Source organism: Syngnathus floridae, chromosome 17, assembly GCF_059516105.1.
Source record: "Syngnathus floridae isolate MCC-2025c chromosome 17, RoL_Sflo_1.0, whole genome shotgun sequence".
NCBI lineage: Eukaryota > Metazoa > Chordata > Actinopteri > Syngnathiformes > Syngnathidae > Syngnathus > Syngnathus floridae.
The window spans coordinates 7,094,966-7,118,380 of record NC_142429.1 but is presented as its reverse complement, the minus strand read 5'-3'; the positions used below and the strand labels follow the sequence as shown (position 1 = coordinate 7,118,380).

Here is a 23,415-nt window from a genome sequence, read left to right as displayed (position 1 = left end):
TATAACGCAGGGTCATAAAACACGCTCAGTTGTTCGTGGAAGCAAAGCCTCCCTAATGCCTAATTGGTGAATCAGCGTTGCATTTTTCCTGTGAAGCGCGCTGCCACTTCCTCGGACTCTGAAAGGCGGGAGCGAGGGATGGGTTAGGGTTAGTGTTTGGTGCTGTCTTGTCATTCCAGGTCAGACTGCGACTCTTGGATGTAACGCTGCTTAAGATGCGATAAGGATGGCAGACTTCACGCTCTCGAAAGTGTTTAGCTGCCATTTCGTTAGGCTGGGTAACATTTGGGTAGAAATAGTCAGTAGTTATAGTAGTAGTGGGGTAAAGGTGATTTATGGAAGCCCATTTCCAGCATGTTGAGTCATAAAGTACACATGATGACTGGAACGTGAGCCGTTCATGCGTTTGTTAGCGTGCTAGCTGCTAGCATGACACACATCCTGCCCTTGTGCATTTTATCGGGAAATGGTCACGTTTCATAAGTCCCCCCCCAAAGTGTCGACATTGGTCAGCAAACAGGACAAATGTTGTGAAATGATATCAGAAAATGAAAGATTGCGTTAATGTGAACTTTTTGTTTGCTTTCCTACAAAAACAAGTTTTCTGATGTAGTTCAGTACATCAGAAGTCATTAACATCTGATACTACACCACATTTACGATAAGGCCTCAAAAGACTGATAAGTACTGCTTGTATTTTATGTAACAAATACGGTTTTATTATCCTTATTGTCTGGATCACTGGGCGGGGCCATGTGTACTCTCATGCGAATATTCTAATATTCAAGGAACTGAATGAGAAGTTTGAGAAATGTGAGTCACTTGCTGTGGCACGTCAGGAAACCACTCACTTGTTACACACTTGCCTCATATTCTTCATCCCATTGTCATTGACTCAAATACAGGACAACTGGAGTTCGAATGACAAAGTTTTCAAGGTCTGGGAATGGAAAAGATGGTGATGATAGTGCTTTCTCCGTAATTCGTCCAATCACATTTTTTTTGAGCAATGGGATTTGTCTGCCTGTGCACTTCGACGTCGTGCTGCTTTAAAAGCAACTCAAATAACATGCTGGGAGGAACACAAACAACAATCAATTTCCACCAATGTGATTGAGTCATTCATTCATCAGTACGCTGTGTGTGTGTGCGTGTGTGTGTGTCATTTGTGTTTCAGCTGGCTTTGATTTCATCCAAATGCATTCATCAAATGAAACCTTGGAGCAATGCAGATCGGATAGAATTGCCTTAAGGGATTGCGTCAATCCGAGCGCCATTCATGAAATGCACCAGTGCAATGGATACGTACGTACGCACAGCTACATTGGCAGAAATTATTTGAATTTTATAATTTTTTTTATTACTGCATATCATCCAACCCGGGGGTGGGGAGGCATAGAAAAAAAGCAGTCATTACAAACTTGAAAATGTTATGTACTTAACACACAGCGCAATCACACATTGTCATGTCAGATCCTCATTTTTATTTTTATTTATTTACATTTTATTTTAATTATTTTCTGTTATGCCCCCCGGGAAAATAAATATTTCACACTTACGACTATACTAAATCACTTGTCCATCAATTTGACACATCCGCATATTTTATATTTATTTTTTATTCAGAAGCCTTAATTTTTAAATGTCAACCTCGTGAGCAGTTCTTCCCACTAATGCAGATAACCTTGCTCGGAAGTGCCATCCAATGTCCAATTCGTCCAGCAATTTGGCTCAAGGACGTTCTTTTGCCCTGTCATTCATTCGCATAAATAACTTTTAGCCAAACTACGCAGACAGGACACCTTCATAAAAAAAATTTAAAAAAAAAAAAACAGTATGTCCAGCTTACCAAATGACTCGCGTGGGAAGGAATACGTTTTTCCATGACGTGCGCTCATGAGCTCATGTGCAGTTAGTTGAGCGTAAACACTTGCAGCTGCAGGGTCTTAAATTTTCAATCGCAGGAATTCAAACTGTGCTGAGCAGTCACTTTATTATCATAATACAATTATCTGTTTGGATGCATTTGTATGAATACAACACTTGAGGGCGGTTTGTTCATAAAACCACCAAAACGGAATTTGCATCGTTTCCACATAGTAGTCCAGCCAATGTTTTTTTTTTATCACCATCAAAAAGTTAATTATAGTGAAATTTCAAAAATGGTCACTATCTTACAAATATACGTATTGGCAAATTCTTTTGTTGCCAATCACTTTTTTTTTTAAATCAATTTCTGAACAATCGCTTTGACTTCTGATGTCCAAAGCAGTCATCCATTAACTTATTGTGTATTCAAGTAACCCCGTCAAAGAATAAATGGACACACCCTGTCTTAAAAAAGCACTTTCCAGCAAACATCTGCGCTTATCACTGCCTTATCTCATGATATGTTTAATTTGCTCTGTCTTGTGGGACCGTTCAGGTGTGCGCCCATTTTTACGATTGCTGCGGCTTCACACAACATGGCTAAGTTGCCGCCGAAAAGTTTTATAAGACCTGCCCGATGAGGAAATGAGGAAATTATCTGTTCGGATAGACCGACGGACAAATTGATAAAGAGACACTCAAAAGCACTTTCCCTCTTGCAGAAAACACAAATGAAAGTCTTTGCCCACAAAAACTGCTTTCCAGTGGTTCCTCTGATTATTTAGCTTGTTCTCAAAAAGCATCATCAAAGCAAGCCCTGAGATTTTTTTTTTTTTTTTTGTGCAGAGCGCGATTGAATTACGGATATCTGATAGAGCAATCTTTTCTTTTCCCGTGCGCGGTTGAATAATTGTCCGCAAACAACCGAGAAGTGGAGCTCAATGAACGGGGACGGACGCCATTTGTCCTGGCGAGAAACCCAAGCTCCTCCGGTGTGAGGTCATCGTCAGCGAGCGCTAGTGGGATCGCGTGTCGGCAGGGGCCACATTTTTAATCGACACGCGCGTACACCGACACACGTTTTTACCAGTAACCTTTACTCCAGTTTCTTTACTCAGAAGACGAATTTTTATGACAGTAATTTTCGTTATCTGCTTCATGATGCTGTGGGATTTCCTTTGTTTAGTTTCGCAGAATTTCACAGGAAACGTGGCCACCTGCTAGGGCCACTAATGTGGAATTACAAGCGTTATACATCGGTTTCCTCTTTCTTAATAACGAGACAGTATAACTGGCGGTTGAGCGAAAGGTCCTCTGACAGTCACATGATTGAAGTTAACCATGTGAGCTCATGTGTGATGTGGTGAGCGTCGCTGACCTCATTTTAGCCTGTGAGTCACTCGGTGAGTGATAGTGACTTAGTCACATTAAGAACGACCACCTCAGCTAGTTAACTTCGTCACCGCATTGCCCGGAATTCGACAATCGTCTAAGACTGCGTAGCTACTTTGACGATGATGCTTCAATACAAACGTTCAAAAGTTGATTCGTTCGGAATTGCACTGCTGTTTTTAACCACAGTGCCATCTGCTGGATCTGGCGGGGCAATGCTAGGCATGCCCCTTTTCTTTTTTGACGGCCAAAAAGCTGACTGCTCATGTTGTAGCACGTTCAGGAAATTGTGGGGGGATGTGTTTTCAGGCTTGTAACGATGACCTCATGTTGGCTCTTCCCGTCTTGGCTTTAATTGAGCTTCTCAAGCTTGCCAGTACTAGCATGTCATGCGGGTTTGTGGTGTTGGTGGATGGGGGAGGGGTGTGGGGGGGGTATTGTGGATTAATACTGCCCATAGTCAACATACTTTTCTCCAATGTTTGTTGTGACAGCAGGAGTCAGACTGATGGCGCTGCTCGACATGGGGGAGATTAGAGTAATGTGCACGGAAACATGGCACCATTGTTTGTTGGCTATTCTGGTCTGAGCCGCAAAAATAAATAATATAATAAATATTTTGTATGTGCTGCAGCCTGCTATACTATTGTCTGATGGTGGCTAGTCATAATTATTTTTGAGATTCTATTTGGTGCAAAAAGTAAAACAATGCAGTGGTGGTAGATTTTTAAATTGCTTTGCTGCAACATTCCCACACCGGAACTGAAGCGGCGTATCTGAACATTACCATTGACCTACATTCCGCAAACACTACCTGCCACATGGACTGACCCCTTTCCAATCAATCGCAGGACATCAGTGTACGTGAATGGAAGACAAACAAAACAGAAGCCACTGTTCAATCAAGAATAGATGCTCACTGTCAGCTGACATGCTGGATTCCAGGATGAGGTCAAAAGTCTTGGACGGGTCATGTCCATTCTTTGGCTGCCTGTTGACACCTTATAAATAAATCCAAGCAGGCGCAGCGTGATGAGAAGATGATGGGACGCTGACACCTAGTGGATTATGGGACGCCAGTCCAGAGCCAGATAATGATTGTCCTAGCGTAGCCAACAGGATGACTAATTACCGAAGCCTGCAGGCTTTGGTAATGACTTCGCCTGTGCAATCACCCTTCCGTCAAAAAGAAACCAGATGATTAATCTTTACCGCCGCGTTTAACTGTTAATTTCGTTTGTTTATGGGCCACGCACGTTCCTCCGGTCCCGAGTAAAACTTGATCAGCTGTGGCAGTTAAAATATGGTTGTCGTTCCCAGAGTGACTCCGCTTCAATTTTCACGAGAAATACCGTCACGAGAGCCGCTGTGCTCTTTTACGTGGAGAGTTTTAGGTGCCATTTGAATTCATGGTGGTGTGCTCAGTTGTCCCCAGACAACTCTTTCAGCAGCATCCACGGTCAAAGCGGCAATTGCACAGTTTCTTTTTCGATTTACCGTGACGGCGCCGATTCACCTCTCACTTCATATGTTGTTGCCTAACAACCGATCCTAACTACTTCATATCGTTGAGATTGGAAATAAGTGTCATTATGCTGAGTGCAGCCTCGCACCCAGGAGCAGACAATGCTTGAGGTGTGAAAATTGCTTGATTAAAACTTGAATAAAATACCAACTTAAGTTCAGGTTAACAAAAGGGAAAATTGGGGTTTACGCAATCTTCCCTTGCCGAATTTTGAACTCGTACACATCTCGATTTGATCTCTCTGTTTACCTTGGTGTTTTCACTCTTGAAGCAGTAAGCACGAGTCAGAAAGAAAAATAAAGACCAGTTATTCCACTCAAGTTAAAAAAAACATGCAAAAACAATGTTAAGCTTGGCATTCATCAGATCGCACTTGCGAACCTGAAATGAATGCAGATGAAGTCGCTAACAAGCTCAGCTCTTCAAGCGAAAGGTGCAAATGCCACCGTTGTGCATTGAGCTCCGTCACCCCCATACTGAACCTACCTCCCAGCGTGGGAGCTGTCTGTAATCAAATAACGGACGGACCATGATGTGTGATTGCTACTAATTACCGAATCTGGACGTTGCTTCCCTGCACTATTTGCTCGCATCATTTAACAACATGGCTTGGTAATTGGGCTTAGCTTGTGACTTTAAGCTGCAAAGTGGAGATAAAGTAGAGCCGTGCTTCAAGGAGAGCGCAAGTTCATTGTTTTCCGAGAAGTAGATGCCCGGGAGGCGGGTGAAAGAGCTCGCCAGTAAAGACAAAGATGAAGGAGGGTCGCGCAGTGTTCTTTGTACTTCCTCCATCATTGTGCTGCTGCACATTGTGCCACTTTTATCAAGGTGGGCACAGGAAGTCCATTCAGAGAGAATTGCGTGCCCCCACACAACCTATAAATGGAATAATGAGCACACTGCTTGTGTAATTTTATATTAATCATATCCAGCCTTCAGCCTCTGTCATTATAGCTGATGAGTAGCACTGATTTAGGTCATTGGTCCTTCATCATTGAAGAGCATATTTCATCACTATCAACCATCTAGCAATAAATTGTCACGATCATTAATTGGAAATTGCGGTTGATGTTCCACTGGGGTCAATGCTTGGCCCATCGTCAGTGGCTCAGACAATATTTACTGAAGCTAACAGCTATTCGCTCACAAATTCCTATTTTGTGCTTTCTATAACGCCGTCAAAGTTTTTGAAATTAAATAATCTGTAAATTATTTTTAAGACAAGAATTATTTTTACACTTGAACACTAACGGCGTTCATTATCGTTCAGCATTAGTTTGTATATTGAAAAAAAATAAAAGCTCATTAAATAATATCCCACAAGTGTCTGTGCTCAGACCATTAATGAAAATAAAAACAAGAAAAATATTTTCATTTGATGTAATATTTATCATGGACTGCACACACATCAATGCCCTCTTCACATGTAATTTTTTAATACATTACACTTTGACATTAAACACCAAGAAAAATGAGTTACATATACACAACATAAAACTCCAAATTGATATCTTGATTATACATTTATGGCTAAGTAGCTTTCCCTGATGTCATTTAGTGATGCAACTTGACAGAACATTAAAAACAAATTCACACCACCCAAAAAAATTAACCAATGCAAAAAATAAGTTAAAGCTACAACAACATTATACATATGCTGAAACAAAATTTACTGTACGCCAGAAAGCCACCAAGAAACGTGATGTTTGCAGTGACCTCTTTGAGAACTGAGGTATTTTTTGGGCGGCAAAACAGCATTCAACTCTGAATGAGGAATCAGTCGTGGGATTCCACAGGGATCTGTCCTCAAACCACCATTATTGCCTATTATTTGCATGTTACAGCAATAACTGTACCCAATATTCCAGTTTAAATCCTTACCTTATTGTTCGACTTGGCTCATGCTTGCTTACCGAGATTGACGCGGTTATTTCCCATGATGTACTAGCCCCCCCCCCCCCCCCCCCCCCCCGTCCACCTGTTTACATTCAGAAACCAATAATACATGATATAAAATCATAACATGTCTTGTCTGCTGTGACACTGAAGCCCAACAATGCTTCAGTAGATCTCAATCGATCACAGTTGTTGTTTGTTCAGAATAACAAATTGTGAAATGATCAATACAACACAACTGAAGCGAATGCACCATCCCATTTTTCTACAATAAGAAATAAAAATCCACATACAATGACAAAATTGAACCTAGTAGACAGTATTCACATAGAACAAGGTAGGCTTTTGTCGCAATTTATTTTTTTTCAAGTAACTGACCTTTCACTAAAACCCATTCCCTCTTGGTAACTGTCGCTAGCATCAAGCTTCAAGAACTGACACATGCATTCCCCAGAGGAGCATTATCAAACTTTCTGGGGGAAATTACAAGCAGCAGACAAAAGGATGCGCAGTGTTTTTTTTTATCAGGAGCTTGCGTTTGTCTGGCTTACATACTTTGGCATTCTGGAAAATGCATTAAAAATAATGGTTAAAATGGGCTAGTGGTTGAGTTGTGTGCTCAACTGTGATTGGCCCAGTCTGCATTTTTAGGGGAGTGTGACCATACCCTGCAGACATTTGATATTCACAAAGTGACGGCGACGCCACAATCATAGCGTCCTTTCATTTGGGTGATTTTGGCGGCCAGCAGGAGGAGAAGGCCGGCGGCCAGCTCCAAAGTGAAGGAGACCCACGCCATGGCGAAAGACCAGCCGAACGACACCCTCACATAAGCTAGCTCCTCCTGAGCCACGATTCGCCGGAACTCCTCCATGGCCTTGTTGGAGTATTCGATGTAGAGGCTTACGCCAGTCAGGGTAAAAAGACCTGGACAGATGAAAACAACAGATGGGATTCAACTCCCGTATTTTTCGCACTATAAGGCGCACCGGATTATAAAGCACACCTTCAATGAATGGCCCATTTTAAACCTTTGTCCATATATAAGGCGCACCGGATTATAAGGTGCACCTTCAATGAGTGGCCCATTTTAAAATTTTGTCCATATATAAGATATATACATTTGGCCCGCGGGCTGGACTTTGGACACGCCTGCTGTAGTGGCTCAATATTGGTCCATATATATAAGGCGCACCTGATTATAAGGCGCACTGTTGGCTTTTGAGAAAATTGGAGGTTTTTAGGTGCGCCTTATAGTGCGGAAAATGTGGTAAATATTTAAAAATATATATTTTTGATGTTTTGTGTTTTCACCTTAAACACTGGTTCCCCACCCAAAAAAAAAAACACATAAAAATGCGACTGGAGAGCAACTAGCCCAATAATAAAATCCAAAACAAATCAAGCCATCTGTCCTCAATGGCTGGCTAATGAAAAACAAAAACCAGCACGCTCATTATTTGAGCGCTTAGCGTTTCCATTAAGTCCGTCATTTATCAGCATCATATTGTTTTTGACCGCTCAATTGTCTTGAATGACAATCAAGGTCGGCTGAAAGCAGAGTCGGGACCGTTCAATTCGCCACAAGTTGGTGGATTTGCATGAAAATCATTTTCTTGACACAAAGCATGTGTTTCTTGATGAAATCATAAAGCAAAGCCATAATCACGACCTATCTGAATAAGTTAGAAAACAAAATTTGATTCCAGGCTCATTTCAATGCAGTGGCTTCCACTGAAGAATCTTTTCATTTTTTATATTTCTCTTCCAAAATACCTTAACACAACGTCTTCATCTCGAAGTGGCTACGGAATTCTCACCGAATAACGGCTGCCTTGATTTGCAAAACAAAGGAAGCCTTGATTATAAATGCGGCATTAAGGACAAGCAGTGCGAGGTGTCACAATAGCGCTTTTAAACACCTTTGGACCCCCAAAAAACATTTCGCAACAGCTAACACGACGGAAATAAGCTTTTGAGTGTCTTTGCCGAAAGATTATAAGTCATAGCCATTACGAGATCTTAAAAGGCTTGCAGTGTTTTTCTTTCACACCATTAGAATTGTGCATGAAATGAACTTGGCCCAGAAGATTGAAACATGAAGAGCCGTTTTTGTCTGAGACATATTTGCAGTGATGTGCAGTCGTTGCCGCTCTCCTTGGCAAACAGCCATTTCTCTTGACTTACTTTATGGACAGTGCCTATAAAATAGTGCATCGGCGCTGCATGAAGCCTTGCCACAAAAAGATTGCGGAGGGAATCTCATTAGTATTAGATGAGCGTTTAGCAGCATGGCAGTTCTCGTTACGGTGTTTTGTTGTCCGAAAACCTACAAATCCGATTTTGCTTTTCTTTTAGTCGAGGAAATAGAGGTCCCCGGTGAAGACAATTCGTTCGTAAAAGACATCTACAGAGCTTTCTTGAAATACGAGCAGGGTTGGGCAATCGATCTATTATTTATTTAATTATTTATTAATTTATTTACAATTTTATTTGATTAACTCAAGTTTGTCAGGATGATTTAAAAAAGAATAAATATATGTAGGTGTGTGTATAAAGTCAACCAAAATTATGTATTCAAAGTCAACTACGATAATTCAATTCCGTGAAATCAGTTGCTGGGTTTAGTGTTTGCAAAGCGTAAATGCGGACGGTTGTAAAAATGAATTAATGTCTAATGCCTCGGTCAACTGGAGTATTTGCCACCTGTTCACTTTCACAATGGAATGGACAGAGTATGTATTGACAAAGGCTGGAATGAGACTCTGACAGCCGCCTCGAGGAGGAAAAAAAAAAATCGTGGAAAGCTAAAAATGGATTCTCAAGGTTCATCTTGAGTGGAAACAAACAAAGCATTTAGCCCACACGCGTTACAGAAGAAAAGAAAACCAATGGCATTTGGACCTACTGCAGATGAGAAAGTAGAATGCGGTTACGGTCAACAGCTTCGGGCTGTAGGCCAAGGAACTGACGAGCCCGCAAATCCAACCAAACACCAGCAACACTAATCCGAATGGCAATATGATGACCACCGCCTTGTGCAGAGCTGAAAGAAAAACACACACACACACACGAAAATCTCATTAATCACAAGACTATAGGATTCCTATTTGTACTTGTCATCCAATCGACACCCCACGGCTGTTTTTTTGTTGTTGCTCTAATAATAGACAATTGGTGAGAAAATGAAAGTGATTTTAATCGGCCGATTTCCCATTCCGGCATATAATTACCCGAGATGAAAATGTGTTACAGAGATTGCATTTGTTGCACTTAGGTTTTTTTTCAGTATGTTTGTGCTGGTTTCCACAAATGAGTTGTGCCCATTATCGACTGCAAAGGGTGAGGATCCGAAAAAAGAAAACTAATTTTCACTCTCCTGTCATTACAGTTGGCTCGCATTGATGTGTTTGCAGGGACCAGCCACAACCAGCAGGTGGCGTTGAGTGTGACAGAATGGTAAGTCAAGATGGATGGACTGATGACAGTTTTTTTTTTTTTAAACACATAAAAAATACAAACACTCACTGAGAAGGTGCCTCTCCACTTCGGACAGGGCCGACATGTTTGCCGTAAAGGAAGAGATAACGGAACTCTTGTCTGATCCTGAAAATGTCAAGAGAAAATGTTCAACGGAAGATTAGCCTCATTGAGGCAAATCTGCTATTTGAAAGCAGAAAATGATGTTACTTTAATGGCTGTAATCTTGAAGAACTCGCATAGGAAAGGGTAAAAACCTCATTTTGTAACATTCATGACTCATACATTCAGACACCTGTTTTGCTGTGTTAGAGAACATAGATGCAGTGTGAAAAGCCTTTACGGTAATGGTGCATTTAAAAGTTTTTATGGTCTTGTCAATTTTTGTCAATTGTGAATATTTAATAGCTTGCTGACAAATTGTTGGGTTTCTGGAGTGTCAGCCCACACACTGAGTGCGACACAACCATTGTTTTTTTTTGCCCTCCATACTCCGGGCTCTCCATCAACACTCGCCTTGTTGCAACTCCCTAGATCTGTTGTCATGGTAATAAGAGCTATACTCGGTAGCTGCCACACAATGTAAAGTAGGTTGATCCAACTCAAATGATTAAATTATGAAGAAAAAAAAAAGCACAGGTTAAAGCCTCGGCCGGGGCAGTCAAGTGGCTTTCTCCCACGTCAGCAAAAGATGAACTCCTGATTTCTCCTGATGCTGTATGATCAGTACGTGAATGGCTGTGCATTACCATGACAATGTGTCTGATTCTTCAAGTTGCTTGGAGTACACGGAAGGATGAACAGCGACGTTTAAATTGAAGCCTATTTTGAATTAAGCCTGCATTCAAACGTCGTCATGACAATTGACGCCTAACTGTGACACATGTTGAAATTTTTGCAGCCCATTTCATTTTGCTGCCCATTTCATTTTGCAGCCGCGTTGGCAATTTCTGTACAAGAGGGACCTGATGAGATGAGGTGTTTCAAGTGTTACTTTAGTCTTTCTGTCAATTTTAAGTTGTGCTTTATTTGCATTGAAAAACAGTATTGGAAAAGCCACTTTTGCACACTGAAGACCCCTATTGTACCAAGATAAGACAGGGGGCTGGGGGGGTGGGCGTTTTGCAATGAGTTTTTTATGGATGGATGCCGTTGCTGACTTCACCCCTCCCTATTCATCTAAGTCTGTCCAGCTTTACCTCCCAGGGCCTCCATTTGTCACCCACCCATCCATGTACTGATCACAATTCAACTACCGTTCAGCTACCTTTGTTCCAATCAGAACCAAATTAAGGACGTGCGTCTAATCAATTACAGTGCAACAACGGATATAAAAAATAAATCAGAAAAACTTGTAAAAATGTGCTTTTCAGTGCAGCAATCAATAAGTGCACGTACCTTCATTAATCCTCCACAGTCCGGAGTAGGAACTCAGGTCCTCGGAGTCGGTGTAGTTAGGTTTATTCACATCGATGATGTACCAATAATCAGTTCCGATTGACACGGCGAGGCAGCAAAAACTGAGCAAACCCGAAAAGCCAGCAGAGAGAACTACCAAGCCGTACCTCATCGTGAAGGTGAGTTATTCGAATACTCCGTGCATTTTTCCCCTAGAAGAATAAATAAAACGGATTTCACAACGATCGTCCAAGACGCGCAAAAGCTTCGCTTCTTAATTCACTCTGAGTTTGTCTCTACTGCTCTCAGTGCAGCTGGGAACATTCGATAGAAAAATAACACTTTGTGCTCACTTTTTCTGCTAAAATAAAATAACAGATGCTTCTGTTTTGAGGGAGGTCACTGACAGGTGATTCGCACTCAACAGGGCGAACAAGCGACTGGGTAGCGACGTCAAGTGCGACGAAAGCGAATCATTGCTTCCGGTTTTAGATTTCAAACTAAAAGTAAATGCTATGGTTTGACTTATGAACTGCGTATTTATGTAACTCTCGTTTCCGGTCTCCGTGCAAGGTATCGCAATAGCTCTAATTAAATCGTTGAAAACGGAGTGACATTCTTCAAAGAAACCGAGTCTTGCCGCTGTTTTATAAAGTGAAAATGTCTATTTTATCGTCAAATTCAGAAGAGAAGAAGAATTCAACACGGCATCCACCCGTAAAACAAGTAACATTTATCTAACTAACACTTTGGCGGGAGAAAATGGTAGCCCTCTGCTGAAGGTAGGTATTGACTTTTGTCCCCCATGGAGAAAATAGTAAGAGGTCGATTGTTGGGAGAGGAAAGAGATGCCACTAACTTCTCAGGTAAATAAATAATCAACGCAGTGAGGTAGTTGAACAAATAAATTGGGGTGTAACTTAAAGGCACTTTTAAAAGCGGTATTTTATAACTAAAACAAGGCTTATTGATGTGAGGAGGATGTTGTAGAAGCTTTTACTTGTTTTCCCTTCCAAAAGGAAGATGGCCGCCTAATGAGCAGCGCTTTTGGAGACAACTAGAGCCTAATAATGTGCGTGCTTTGAACACTTAATTCCCTTCCACTTACACAAATAAGTGTGTCCGCTCCTTGGTGAGGGAAGAGAAGAGACATTTCCAAACAACTGGGGCCTCCACTTCAGGATATTTCAACCCCGTTCTCGTGTAATGAATTTCTGTGATGATCTCTTGTGGCTATGGATCTTTCAAAGCTGCTCTCTCAAAAGAGTGATGTTTAAGAAAAAAAGGGAAAACAAACTTTTTTTCAGTGGTAGAAAATGTTGAGATGGAGAACAAACAAAACCACACACAAAAGAGCACACTGAGTTTTGATTGTTGTCTTCTTGCCAGGCAGGACGTTGACGTTTGGAAGATTGTGGCAGTCACTCAAACGTGGGCTCGTAAACATGAGAAATGCTGCATTGTGGAGGAAAAAAAAAAAACGGCAACGCTGCAATTGAGCGCTCTGCGGTAAGCACGGACAATGGAATGATGTGAGGTTCTCTCTGGATTTAACTTGATTACTTGACATATAATTGGTCTTCACAAATAAACCATCTTCATTCTTATCAGGTTGGGTCTGGAGGACACCAACATCATCAGCAGCCTCTTGTTTAATTTGCAAGTCATGCATGATTTATCTTCCATTTTTGGAGTCAGCCCTTGACAGAGCTGGCTATTCTTTTACCATCTTAGCAAGCTAACAAAAGAAGAAATATGTTGCGGCAATATATTTTTTACAGTAGAGTTAACCTGATTTGAAGATAACCTACTCATTTTTTGGTGACCACAATGACCACTCTCGAATGAAAAATATTTGTGACTAATAATATATTTGTGTTTTGTTTAGGATGTTAAGGTTGGAGCTTTACTATACAAAGTTGCCTCTTTGTGGGCTTGTTGGCAGGAGAGCAAACCTTTCAATATGCTCCTCAAAGGCTCTCAGTCATAATGACTCGCTGTGCAACTTGAGGTAAGATCTTTTTCCATTATGTATTTTTTCACTATTTGATCAAAGCTGGAATCAAGTGACGTATATAAAAGTAGTAATAGATATTTTACTTTTACGGGATTGATTAAAATTGTTCATATGTTTTTTGTAATTTTGTCAAAGAAAATTACATTTACAAATCACAAATGGGTCTTCAGTCAATACACTTTAAATATGTATTTGTCAATAAATGTGAAAATGTTATTTTACCTGTGGGGTCAAATTGTACAGGTAAGTGGCAATTTAGTACTTGTTTGACAAATGTGCTATGTTTTTGTCGTGCAATTAAAAAACACTGTAGACACTCAAAACACAATACACAGAGAATAACGGCTGAGATCAAAACTCCAAACCTCTCAACTCTTATTTAATTTTTTTATTTCTGCTCAATTTTAGAGCTTGGCCTTTGAGGTTCAGCTTTCTTTCATTTTTCATAAAAGTGCATATGTGGTGTGGAGGTGAGTCATTCGGCGTCCCCTCAATACCCGCTGCGCGGTTGCATTTGACGTCATGACAACGCCGGAATGGGCAGCGAATAATTGAGTAGCTAAAATGTACTACTAGCTAAAACGACAAATGATGTTTTGCACTGCAATGATCTTATTCTTAGAGTTTAACTCTCCAACGCGAACACTGAGTCACATGAAAATAGTCCCGACTTTCTGTTCATTTTCTACGCTTTGGTGCATTGGCCATGCCATTCAGGAAGTACAGACTTTGCGCCGTCTGTGCCGACACTCCAGCCCGGTTAATGAACTCGATCCTTTCGACCAGCTGTCTCGGGGGTGGTGTCAATGGTCTTAACGGTGTGTGGCTCCAGATTGGAAAAGGGAATTGGCGCACTTCACCCCAACGCCAATCGTGCGCTGCCATTTTCTGCACCTTCTATAAACATGAGCAAGGTGTGGGCTTTTATCTCCATTTTCAATGATTTTCTGGACAGTTTGAATATGTGTCATGGATTTCGGGGTAAACCGGGATTTCATTCTGATTCGCTATTGTTTCAACAGGTGGTAATATATTTCTGCTGGCTATCAAAGGCAATTAAAGTTGACTTGTGCTACTTAAGAATATAGTGTGGAAGCTGTTTTTCATTCGTGCTTGCGGAGTTCACGCAATTTTGAAAGTCTTGCTTCCCAGAACCTTCTGTCCACCCACAACTACCTGTCAAGAAGCCTGTATAAGACCCCTGCTGGTAAAACGATTCTTATTTCTGTGCGGGTAATTTGAAAAATTGACTGCTGTGATGATAGTGAGCATTTTCTTCTTAGAGTTGTTTGTTCACGATACCGTGAAAATCAAGGACCTCTCAGCTGGTGATATCTAGAAACCCATCCAGATTCTCTGAAAAAAACATCGAATAATTATTACGTAGCTTAGTGATATTGCAAATGTATTTTTGGATTGTCTTACTGTTTCTTCACTTCTACTCTCTGGATCTCTGGAGTTTTAGTCAACATCAAATGATTATTACGTAGCTTAGTGATATTATTGCAAATTTATTTTTGGATTGTCTTACCGTTTCTTCACATCTACTTGTGATATTGTTCACTCGTCACATAGAAATGTTGACCGTGTACTGCAAAGTTTTTACGAGTTGGACGGGATGAAGAACGTTTTCCGCCCAAATAATTAACCTCTGTAGAATATGTTATATTAACCAGATCGCGATGACCTTCGAGGGCTCTATTGTGCGATATAATTTAAATGCAGGACAATATTACGGGGTGCTGCAGTTATTTCAAGGACGTTTAAATCCCTCACGTGTGTCCACTTGGACACATCGACCATTTGCTCTGCCAACGTTTCACGGCCCAGTTGGTCGAAAAGATATCAGTGCTGCCGTGACTGTTTACTTTGAGTCAACCATTCTTTTCATATTTGCCAGTTGAAAAACTTCGCTTGGCATGAGGCGTTCTCTCTGAAGCGCAACTTTGTTGTCCTTGTTTCGTATGTATACTGTTAGGATAGTGTTTTGCACTTGAGGTCGAGGTGGGGTGGAGTTGTGTGCTGGCGCCAGATGTCAGGGCTGGGAGCCAGCGAGCGTGCTAGGATTCTAAAAGATGCTGGCATCAAGCTACGGCGGTTGTCTCAGCCCTCGGAACCTGACTGTGTGTGTAAATTGACTCAATGACAAGAGGCACAGGTTGCCCTCTAGTGGAGGCAATGAAAAAGTTGCATGCACACAGTTGAGGCTTGTTGAATTTCCTGACGAAGCAAATCTCATGTTGGTTCCTTAGACGCTTTTAGATTTTATTTCTGCAGTGTTTTCAGAACATCTTTGATGGACAGCGTGCAAGTGGAGAGGAAGGCCAATGCGTATTGGCCGTGATTGAATCTTAGCAAGTGTCACTTTTTAACAACAGTGCTAACTCCGGGCGCAAGATGAAACCATGTTAACTTAATGGCTCGTATCACGCTGCCATCATACCGCCGTCTACTTACTTAAATATATTTTGCAATATTTGAGCTTACTACCAAGCCTTGCTATGCTTATGTATGTGATGAAATGAATTGTTTTGGGGATCATTAATCCGGATGACCAGTTTTAGGATTCTGCTAGCGGTGCTTAACTGACACGGTGGGCGTTAGCAAACATCGCATCGATCGATTTGTGGTCTTGCAAATTCTTGCTGCAATCTCTATTAGCATTCACTGAGGTAGCCGTAGCCTACCCAATGATCTCATGTACTGTTGAGTGCAGTGTAAGGCCGCAATGCAGAAACTTTTCCCACTTGACACTGATGGGCGCATTTCATTATCTTCCCCCATTCACAACACACATGTTCCACCAGGCGTGTTTTTTTCAAAGTTTGCTTTACTGTACATTGCTTAGCATGAGAGAACTATACAGTTCATTTGTGCGAGTCCACTTTGTGTCATACTGTGTTTTATGGAAGCTGTAAATGGTCCATTAAAATGAATGAAAACTCCGTCTTTAAAGACAATGGGGCATTACCGATCGCTCGGAGTGACGTTTAGCCTCGCCTATGGAGCATAAGAATTAAAAGCATCAGACAAAACAAAGGGATTGATGCAGAGGAGCTAAACTAAGTGTGCCTGTTTCAATATTTTAACAGATCTGGATTTTTCTTCCTGACAGAATTTTAGTGGTGGTTGTTGAGAACAATAATTTTGAATGGATGGTATTTCAGGAATATATTTTTCGATTTACCAAGACGGATCGTTGCATATTGTGGTTCAATAATCGGCTTTGCAAAATAACACTTGAAAGGCAGCGCTCGTAATAATAATGTTTTGGTTGCGGGTGTCTGCTTGGACGTCATGTACTGTTGCTGACCTACATATTTTGATTAGTTGTGTTTTTTTCATCATGTTGGCAATAATGTGGTCATTTGAAAAAAACTAAACAAAACCACACGTCTCCCTAAATGTCTTGATTGGAAAATGCAATTGGGTGTCTTCTGGCTGCTGGTATAAAAAGATGGCATGAAAATGTTAGCCAGCCAATCCACTTTGTGTGAGCTGACAGCAGCAGCTTCTTCATCTCATTATGGTCTTGCACTGTGTTAGGATACTGACTTGATGAGGTTTTAGTACTCCCAAAGAGACGATGCATCAACTGAAGTGCGATCGCCCATCAGCGTGCCGCCTTGGTCTCCCCGAAGGTACTTCCCGTTGGAACCTTTGATAGCTACTCGCCCGTGTTCCAGGAACTCCAAGAAAAAATCTTCAGCCTTATCTCCGTCCGAGCACACGAGGCCACTACTGGACACGTACCAGAACTTTCCAGTCACACCTGCCGAAACACGGGTTAAATAAGCGCGGTTGTGGATTTATTGATCGGGAAAAGTTCTGAAAACTGACATTGCACGTTGTAGGCTCCGTCGTTGAATATCAGTGAGAAAATGTCGTAGACCGATCGATTGGCGTTGAGAGTGTTGGAGTTCTTGTGATGACACACAAAGCCGTTCTCTCCGCGAAGGATCAGCATGGGTCGGTTGATGAGCTTCATCAGAAACAATTCATCCTCGCCTTTAAAAACAAGACATAGTGTACTGTTACAGCAATCAAGTTTAAGCCACGCCCCCCCTGCCTCCCAGAGCACTTACCTACTGCATCGCTCACTGCTGAGAGCTGCCCGTTTTTCTTTGTGCACACGTATTTGCCGTTACTGGCCTTGAGAGCCACTCGCTGGCCTCGCCACTCGATATCGAACATTGTATTGATCTCTCTGGGAGGGGTACATACAGCTCAAGATCAACTAATTTCTATAGCTCTCTAAACATCTTTTACCAGCCACTTACACTTCCGATGCGGTGGACTGGATCTCTCCGTGAGTCACAAGAGTCCAGTAAGATCCCCCGTTTGTCCTGAACGTGGCCTTTTTGCTCCTCTTGTCAATTTCCATCTGGAAAGTCTCCATGTCTGTTTCTGCGTCCTGATTGGCTGAAATGCTCACACCTGTAAGCAAGAGGAGAAGACGGCTTCTTGAGTTTCTACTTCACACCGGTATTTTTGTTGCCTGTTCGTCAAGGACGTCATTTCATCGCATCGCACTCATTCAACAGGTTATGACTGTTGATCTTTGCATCATTAATTTTCTTTTTTTGCAAGTCTTGGGGGAAGTCTTGTGGCCTGCAGACAAGCAAGACAAGCATGCCACGTACTTTATCTGAGGCTTTTTTTCCATCTTTTAATTGGGAACCTTGTCCAATGGGTCATTTGATACGTGATTTTTAAAAAAAGTTTTTTTAATGATAGTTACTGCAAATAAAGTATTTGCATATAATTTCCTGTCAGTCAGCCGGTGCCCTGGGGGGCGCCTCGCTTGCAGCCAATCCAATGTTTTCTGCTTAAGCCCTCACGAATTAGCTCCGTCTGGTTGCTTGTGTCAGGTGGTGGTGAATATACTCACAGACGCGTATAACTCAACGGTGTCTGCTGCGGGTCAAATTAGATGCCACGGAAATATCCTTCCAAACTCTTTCTTAAGCCTGTTACAACCCTAATCCTCCACAGTCAGCCCCCCCCCCCCCCTCCCTTCCTGCTCATTCGCTTGCTGTAATTCCCTGAGTGGTGAAATGCAAATCTTCACCGCGGGGCCCGTTAAGCAGCTTTCAGAAAACGTGAAACTGCCACCAGGACCAACAGTAGAGTTTCAAATGTTGGTCTGATAAAATAAATGGAGGGTTGTAGAAACATGAAGCTAAATCTACTCCAGTTAAGATGCTCTTCACTGATGGTGTCAGATGTTGTAATTGAGTCGAGGGAGCGCAGCCTGCGTATTACTTGCATGAGTAATTTTTACAGGAGAAGCGAACGGATCACCTCTCGCAGGCTGACGTGAGCGTCATTTCACAAGGCTCAGCTGTAATTATTTGTCATAGCCACACCGGCGTGTTTGAGAACCAAAATGGAGAACGGAGAACTTCCCCTCAGTGGGGAGGGACGGACAGTAAAGACTGAGCGGCGTCAAGGTTTAGCTTATTGACCCGTAGAGGACGATTTGGTCACGGCATCATTTCCTCCAGGCTGAGATGACAAAGACCATTACTATAATTACCTCCACCGTTTGGCTGACGACCATTCGGGGGCACGCACACAAGATAAACTCAGCTTTCTGCTATTCGTTATGGCTTCTTAATGTGACCGTCTTTTTTTTTTTGAGGGTCATATTAGGCCTGGCGACCGGTCCAGATTTCGTCACAGAGAAAAATAGTGTTTGTGTTGATTTTGTGGTCCATTTTAAAGGGGTAGTCGAGTCATTTTTTCTTTTTTCTTTCAATAATATGTCCAATGTGCCCTTTGAGTCTAAACATGGCATTTTGCCTTGTTCTGCCACTTGCTGTCGACTGAAAATGACATCACGGTGACTTAAGGGCTCAGCTTGGGAAGCGCGAGTGAAAAGCCAGAAAACTCATGAGCCCTGACTATTTTTTTACTATCGACATAATCAAATTCTCATTGTTCTAAATGAAAACCGAGCGTGATTGTGGATATGGCAAGACCGCCAACCTTAATTACATTGCGTTAACCGTGAGCTGTAAAGAAAAGTGTCAAGTAATAAGAAGGAAGAAATCAAAAATTACAACTAAGTGGACTGTGAAATCAATTGTAAGAAAATAGCCCGAATGCTGGGCACTAATGTTTTCATGACCATTTACATTCATAAATCCACCTTTTAGTCTGGCTTTCGTTCACATGATTTATGTTTTAATTAATTTTTATGTACTGCGAGCAAGCAATTACAGTCATGTAAATAGAATCCTCGTGCGTACTCGCGCAACCTTGGAATATTTACAGAGAAACACAATGTAAGCTTAATGCTAATATATGCAAATTGTTTTGTGAGGCTTAACTTTGTCCTGTGGGAGATTTTGGACAAATGTATTAGAAAGTTCTACAATTGTAAAGCAACACAGTTAACTTTAATGAACATCTATTTTGTTTATTTATCGGTGAATGCTGCTTTGTTTCTCATTGGTGTAGTTGTTGTGGAATTTTTTTTTATGCATCTCCAATCTCTAATACAAGGACTTGCTAAAAGCCACAGTGGGCTTTTGTTTTGGGATTGTGCCTAAAGTTGTAGCCCTTGGAACTCGGATTACAACAGGATCAGATTTTTTTTTTTTTTAATAATGGGATCATTGTGTCAGGAATACCAAAGTTTAACTGTTATAAGTTAGTGTAGTTGTATTTTTGGTTAAGATGGGGATTATTTCATTATTGATTCTTGAGATTTATTTTGTAATATCAAAATAGTATTCAAGCGAATATGATGGGATAATACAATTGTTCGGTCGGACAGTATATCCACAGAAACCTTTGAAACGTCCACTGTGAAATAAAATTTTGTAAGAATCTCGCAGATTTTCTGGGTTTGTCCTACACTTGTTCTATACTGACATTTGAAAACAGGCTGACATTTTAAAACCCAGTTAAGTATGAAAAATAATCTACTCAGTCACCCACAAAACATAAATTTAAGATGGTGTTATTTTTTCTTCTGGTTTACGTGAAGTGTGAGGCTTTGCGAGTAATGGACCGCTTAATTGTCGCTTCCTGCGAGTTTCCTTTTCAGTTGTCGTGTCGTGTTCTCCGCCGCCTGGCGGCAACGATGTGCGCTTTGCCGAGTTACCTTGCTTGACGGAGACAAATCTGTTATTGGCGGCTTGAAAGACAACTTGCGGGTGGCTTTCTTCAAGGTCAAAGAGCTCATCCTTGCCCGGCTTGGAGCATCGGCCGGATCGCAGCGTTCCCGTGGGACCCACCGGGGTTAGATATTTGCCGTCGCAGTCCTTGAAGGCCAGCTTGCCTGATTTCAGCTCCAGCGTGAAACTGGTCGCGTTGGTGTTCTCCTTGACGAGTTTGCCGTCATTACTCAGGAAACGCCCGTCGCAGGTTTTCAGGCTGTACTTGCCGTCCTGGTAGACCAGGGTGACCAAGGAGTCCACTCCCCAGGGGATGTTGCTGTCCACCGAGATCTCGCCGTCGGAGGCTGACAGGTGAGCGTAGCGTTTCCGTGCCACGCTCAGCAAACTGGCCTGTGGGTGCAAGGCCAAATGGACCGCCCACAATTCCTGCTCGCCAATCACCTGGGCAAAGCAGGACAGGTAGTCGGCAGAGCCTCCGAAGTAGCGGAGGTAGGACTCAGACTGTAGCGCCCAACGGCCATCAGACCGGGGCACGATCACAAAGCGGCACTCGGTGTCGGGACTTTCAGCCCCGCACATAATCTTGCCGTCCTTGTCGGACGCCAGGTAACGTCCCAAGTGACTGCGGAGGAAAACCACCTGGCCGTCCTGCTCGTCCTGCTCCAAGGTCCAGATCTGCTTCTTCTTCATACTGGTGCCAGAAGCGTTCACCTTGAAGCCAAAGGCCTCTGCTGTTAGGTAGCGGTTTTCGTAGTTGATGAGCCCAAACTGGAGCTTCAAGGCTTTGTTGATTCCGTTGGTGGGCATGTTTGCCTCACGATTGGATTCCAAGGATCACAGAAAAACAGAAAGAAACCAAGCAAGACGCTCCAAATAAAAAACTCCCAACTGCTTCTCCTCTACCTTTAAGTCATAGATAGCTACTTATCTCCCTCGATGGAATCTTGAGTGCTCCTTCCGTCGCTCGTCACTTTCTCTCTCTCGCCGGAGCACTTGTGCAGACACTTGCTCTCGGTTCCTTAACGACTTGGGATTAAAATCAGCGGGACAAAGCACCTCAATCCAACAAGCTGCTGACGTCACAAATGCTTTCACCAACTGCAAATCTCTCCTCTTCACTCCTCCTCCAACTCAGGACAACACACCCGCTGTACCTTCAAGCACATCACCTTTCATTTACTCTTTCTTTCCCCTTTATCATTCAACCTTCTTTATGGTATCGCTCACTTTGCCGCTCCCACAATGCCATAACCCATCGGATTAACCTTGCTTAGATCTGCCGGTGATCCGCAACCTAATTGGAAAATGCCCAACGAGGAGAGCTGCATTGTGTTGGCTCTCGTCTCACCTTTTTATTCAGCCGCTCCACGATCATCGAGCCATTCGGGCCTCAAGGCTTGAATGAAAAAGTCTTAAACCCCAAGGTGGTAACACAAAGGCGTCTTTATCAGCCACATGCTGTTTCAGCATACGCGAGTGCCAAGTCTTCCGTTTGCGAGCTTAGCTACCAGGATTTTAAATAGCCCATATTTGAATGCACGCACTTCGCTTATTTGCCTCTGCTGCGTTTTTTTACTTTTGATTGAACTTGATTTTTACAAATCCTGCATTCACAGCATCACCATAATGTGATGAGTTCATACCCACCCATCAGCCATATTGAATATTATTTCCAGGTCATATGCGCTTCCAGTTTGTCTTTATTACACTTTTGTAAACAGGATTCCACCTGTGCTCACTGGATGGCAGCATTGCAATTCTTATAAGTGAGATTATTTTTCCATGAAAAATTTGGGGAGCAACACGCTCCCAAAACACTTAGAATATCATTTCTTGGCACTGAAAGTGTTTTGCTAGGTCTTGAAAAAAATATTTGGGGTTTGGGGATCGCAATCATTCTGCTAAAACAAAATTAGTGTTTGTTTGACCGACTCAAAATGATGCTCAACTGGCAAAGATGGTCAAGCCAGTCGATAAAAATTGTGGAGGGAGTAGTAAAAAGTCATAGTGACAAATTTGCTTGCAATAGTGAATCAAAAGAACGAGTTCCGCCTCAAGCCTATTATTATTATACATCTTTCAACCTTGCAGTTGTGATCCGATTGAAGATGCGCTGCAGATGGCAGTGTCGACCAACAAATGCGAAGCGGCGATTTCACGCATGTCTGCTCGTTTGGGCTGAACTGCTGACAAATGAAAAACATTTCCTAAGATGAATGTTTTTCATTTTCTCATCCGTCTTCAGGGAATTCCTCGCCTGGTTGAACACAAAACAAAAAGCTGATTTCATTTGTTTGTGTTTAAGGACACGGGAATAACCCCGGGTCCGTTTGTCTATGGAGAGGACAAGATTTAAAAAAAATTGAGACACGCTGCGGTTGGTGTCACGTTACCTACTACTGACGTTGATGCTAATATTCCGCTAATGAGGCCATCCTTTTTTGCCCCGCCCCCTCCCTTTGCACATCGAGCTTGCCTGGCACTCCAGGAGCCTTCCAAGCAATAACATTACATCATTTTTACGGTGGCGTCTTAGTGCTCGCTGGCTATTAGATGCCAGATTGCCAATTGTGTCTTTTAAGTTGCTCCGTGATTGAATGGCGACCACTCCGGGGTGCACCCGGCCTGCCGCCCAAAGTCAGGTGGGACCACTGACGGATTCCTTTGAGTTATTTAGTCTCTTGTGTTTTTATCTTTCCATTCTACCA

The 23,415-nt window shown here is 42.3% G+C and overlaps 2 protein-coding genes and 1 long non-coding RNA gene across 10 annotated transcripts in view; 1 reads left to right on the top strand and 2 right to left on the bottom strand.

Moving 5' to 3' along the window:
• Positions 1 to 23,415, top strand: part of LOC148384054 (uncharacterized) — a 102,201-nt gene that overhangs the window by 16,378 nt on the left and 62,408 nt on the right. For 2 of the 7 annotated variants that reach the window (XR_015853385.1, XR_015853386.1), the window contains exons 3-7: positions 1,178 to 1,305; positions 10,074 to 10,141; positions 10,239 to 10,411; positions 12,950 to 13,069; positions 13,449 to 13,571. This is a non-coding gene — a long non-coding RNA (uncharacterized LOC148384054). Of the gene's footprint in view, positions 1 to 1,177; positions 1,306 to 10,073; positions 10,142 to 10,238; positions 10,547 to 12,949; positions 13,070 to 13,448; positions 13,572 to 13,985; positions 14,048 to 14,294; positions 14,626 to 23,415 lie in introns of those variants that run through there. The other 5 variants (XR_015853387.1, XR_015853388.1, XR_015853389.1 and 2 more) reach the window with 5 other exon arrangements.
• Positions 6,756 to 12,056, bottom strand: LOC148384057 (transmembrane protein 235-like). 2 transcript variants are annotated; one of them, XM_088357893.1, is made up of 5 exons: positions 11,914 to 12,056; positions 11,561 to 11,772; positions 10,211 to 10,288; positions 9,591 to 9,728; positions 6,756 to 7,609 (listed from the first exon to the last, which is right to left on the bottom strand). In XM_088357893.1, exons 2-5 carry the CDS (start codon positions 11,730 to 11,732, stop codon positions 7,368 to 7,370), a joined length of 630 nt encoding a protein of 209 aa, XP_088214019.1. In that variant the 5' UTR covers positions 11,733 to 11,772; positions 11,914 to 12,056; the 3' UTR covers positions 6,756 to 7,367. The 2 variants fall into 2 exon arrangements, with proteins under 2 accessions (XP_088214019.1, XP_088214018.1); XM_088357892.1 differs by having other exon boundaries at positions 11,561 to 12,033.
• On the bottom strand, positions 16,388 to 21,903 carry LOC148384056 (fascin-2-like). Its single transcript, XM_088358699.1, has 5 exons — positions 20,692 to 21,903; positions 17,858 to 18,014; positions 17,663 to 17,784; positions 17,418 to 17,585; positions 16,388 to 17,349 (listed from the first exon to the last, which is right to left on the bottom strand). Exons 1-5 carry the CDS (start codon positions 21,512 to 21,514, stop codon positions 17,144 to 17,146), a joined length of 1,476 nt encoding a protein of 491 aa, XP_088214825.1. The 5' UTR covers positions 21,515 to 21,903; the 3' UTR covers positions 16,388 to 17,143.

Bases quoted from the DNA above. Each gene is read 5' to 3' on its own strand.
- LOC148384057 (XM_088357893.1), bottom strand. From the start codon at position 11,732: ATGAGGTACGGCTTGGTAGTTCTCTCTGCTGGCTTTTCGGGTTTGCTC. The intron at 10,289-11,560 runs GTACGTGCACTT...TGACATTTTCAG, and splicing joins ACTGTGGAGGATTAATGAAG to GATCAGACAAGAGTTCCGTT. The intron at 9,729-10,210 runs GTGAGTGTTTGT...TTTTTCTTTCAG, and splicing joins AGTGGAGAGGCACCTTCTCA to CTCTGCACAAGGCGGTGGTC.
- LOC148384056 (XM_088358699.1), bottom strand. From the start codon at position 21,514: ATGCCCACCAACGGAATCAACAAAGCCTTGAAGCTCCAGTTTGGGCTC. The intron at 17,586-17,662 runs GTAAGTGCTCTG...TTGTTTTTAAAG, and splicing joins AGCAGTGAGCGATGCAGTAG to GCGAGGATGAATTGTTTCTG. The intron at 17,350-17,417 runs GTCAGTTTTCAG...GTGTTTCGGCAG, and splicing joins CGGAGCCTACAACGTGCAAT to GTGTGACTGGAAAGTTCTGG.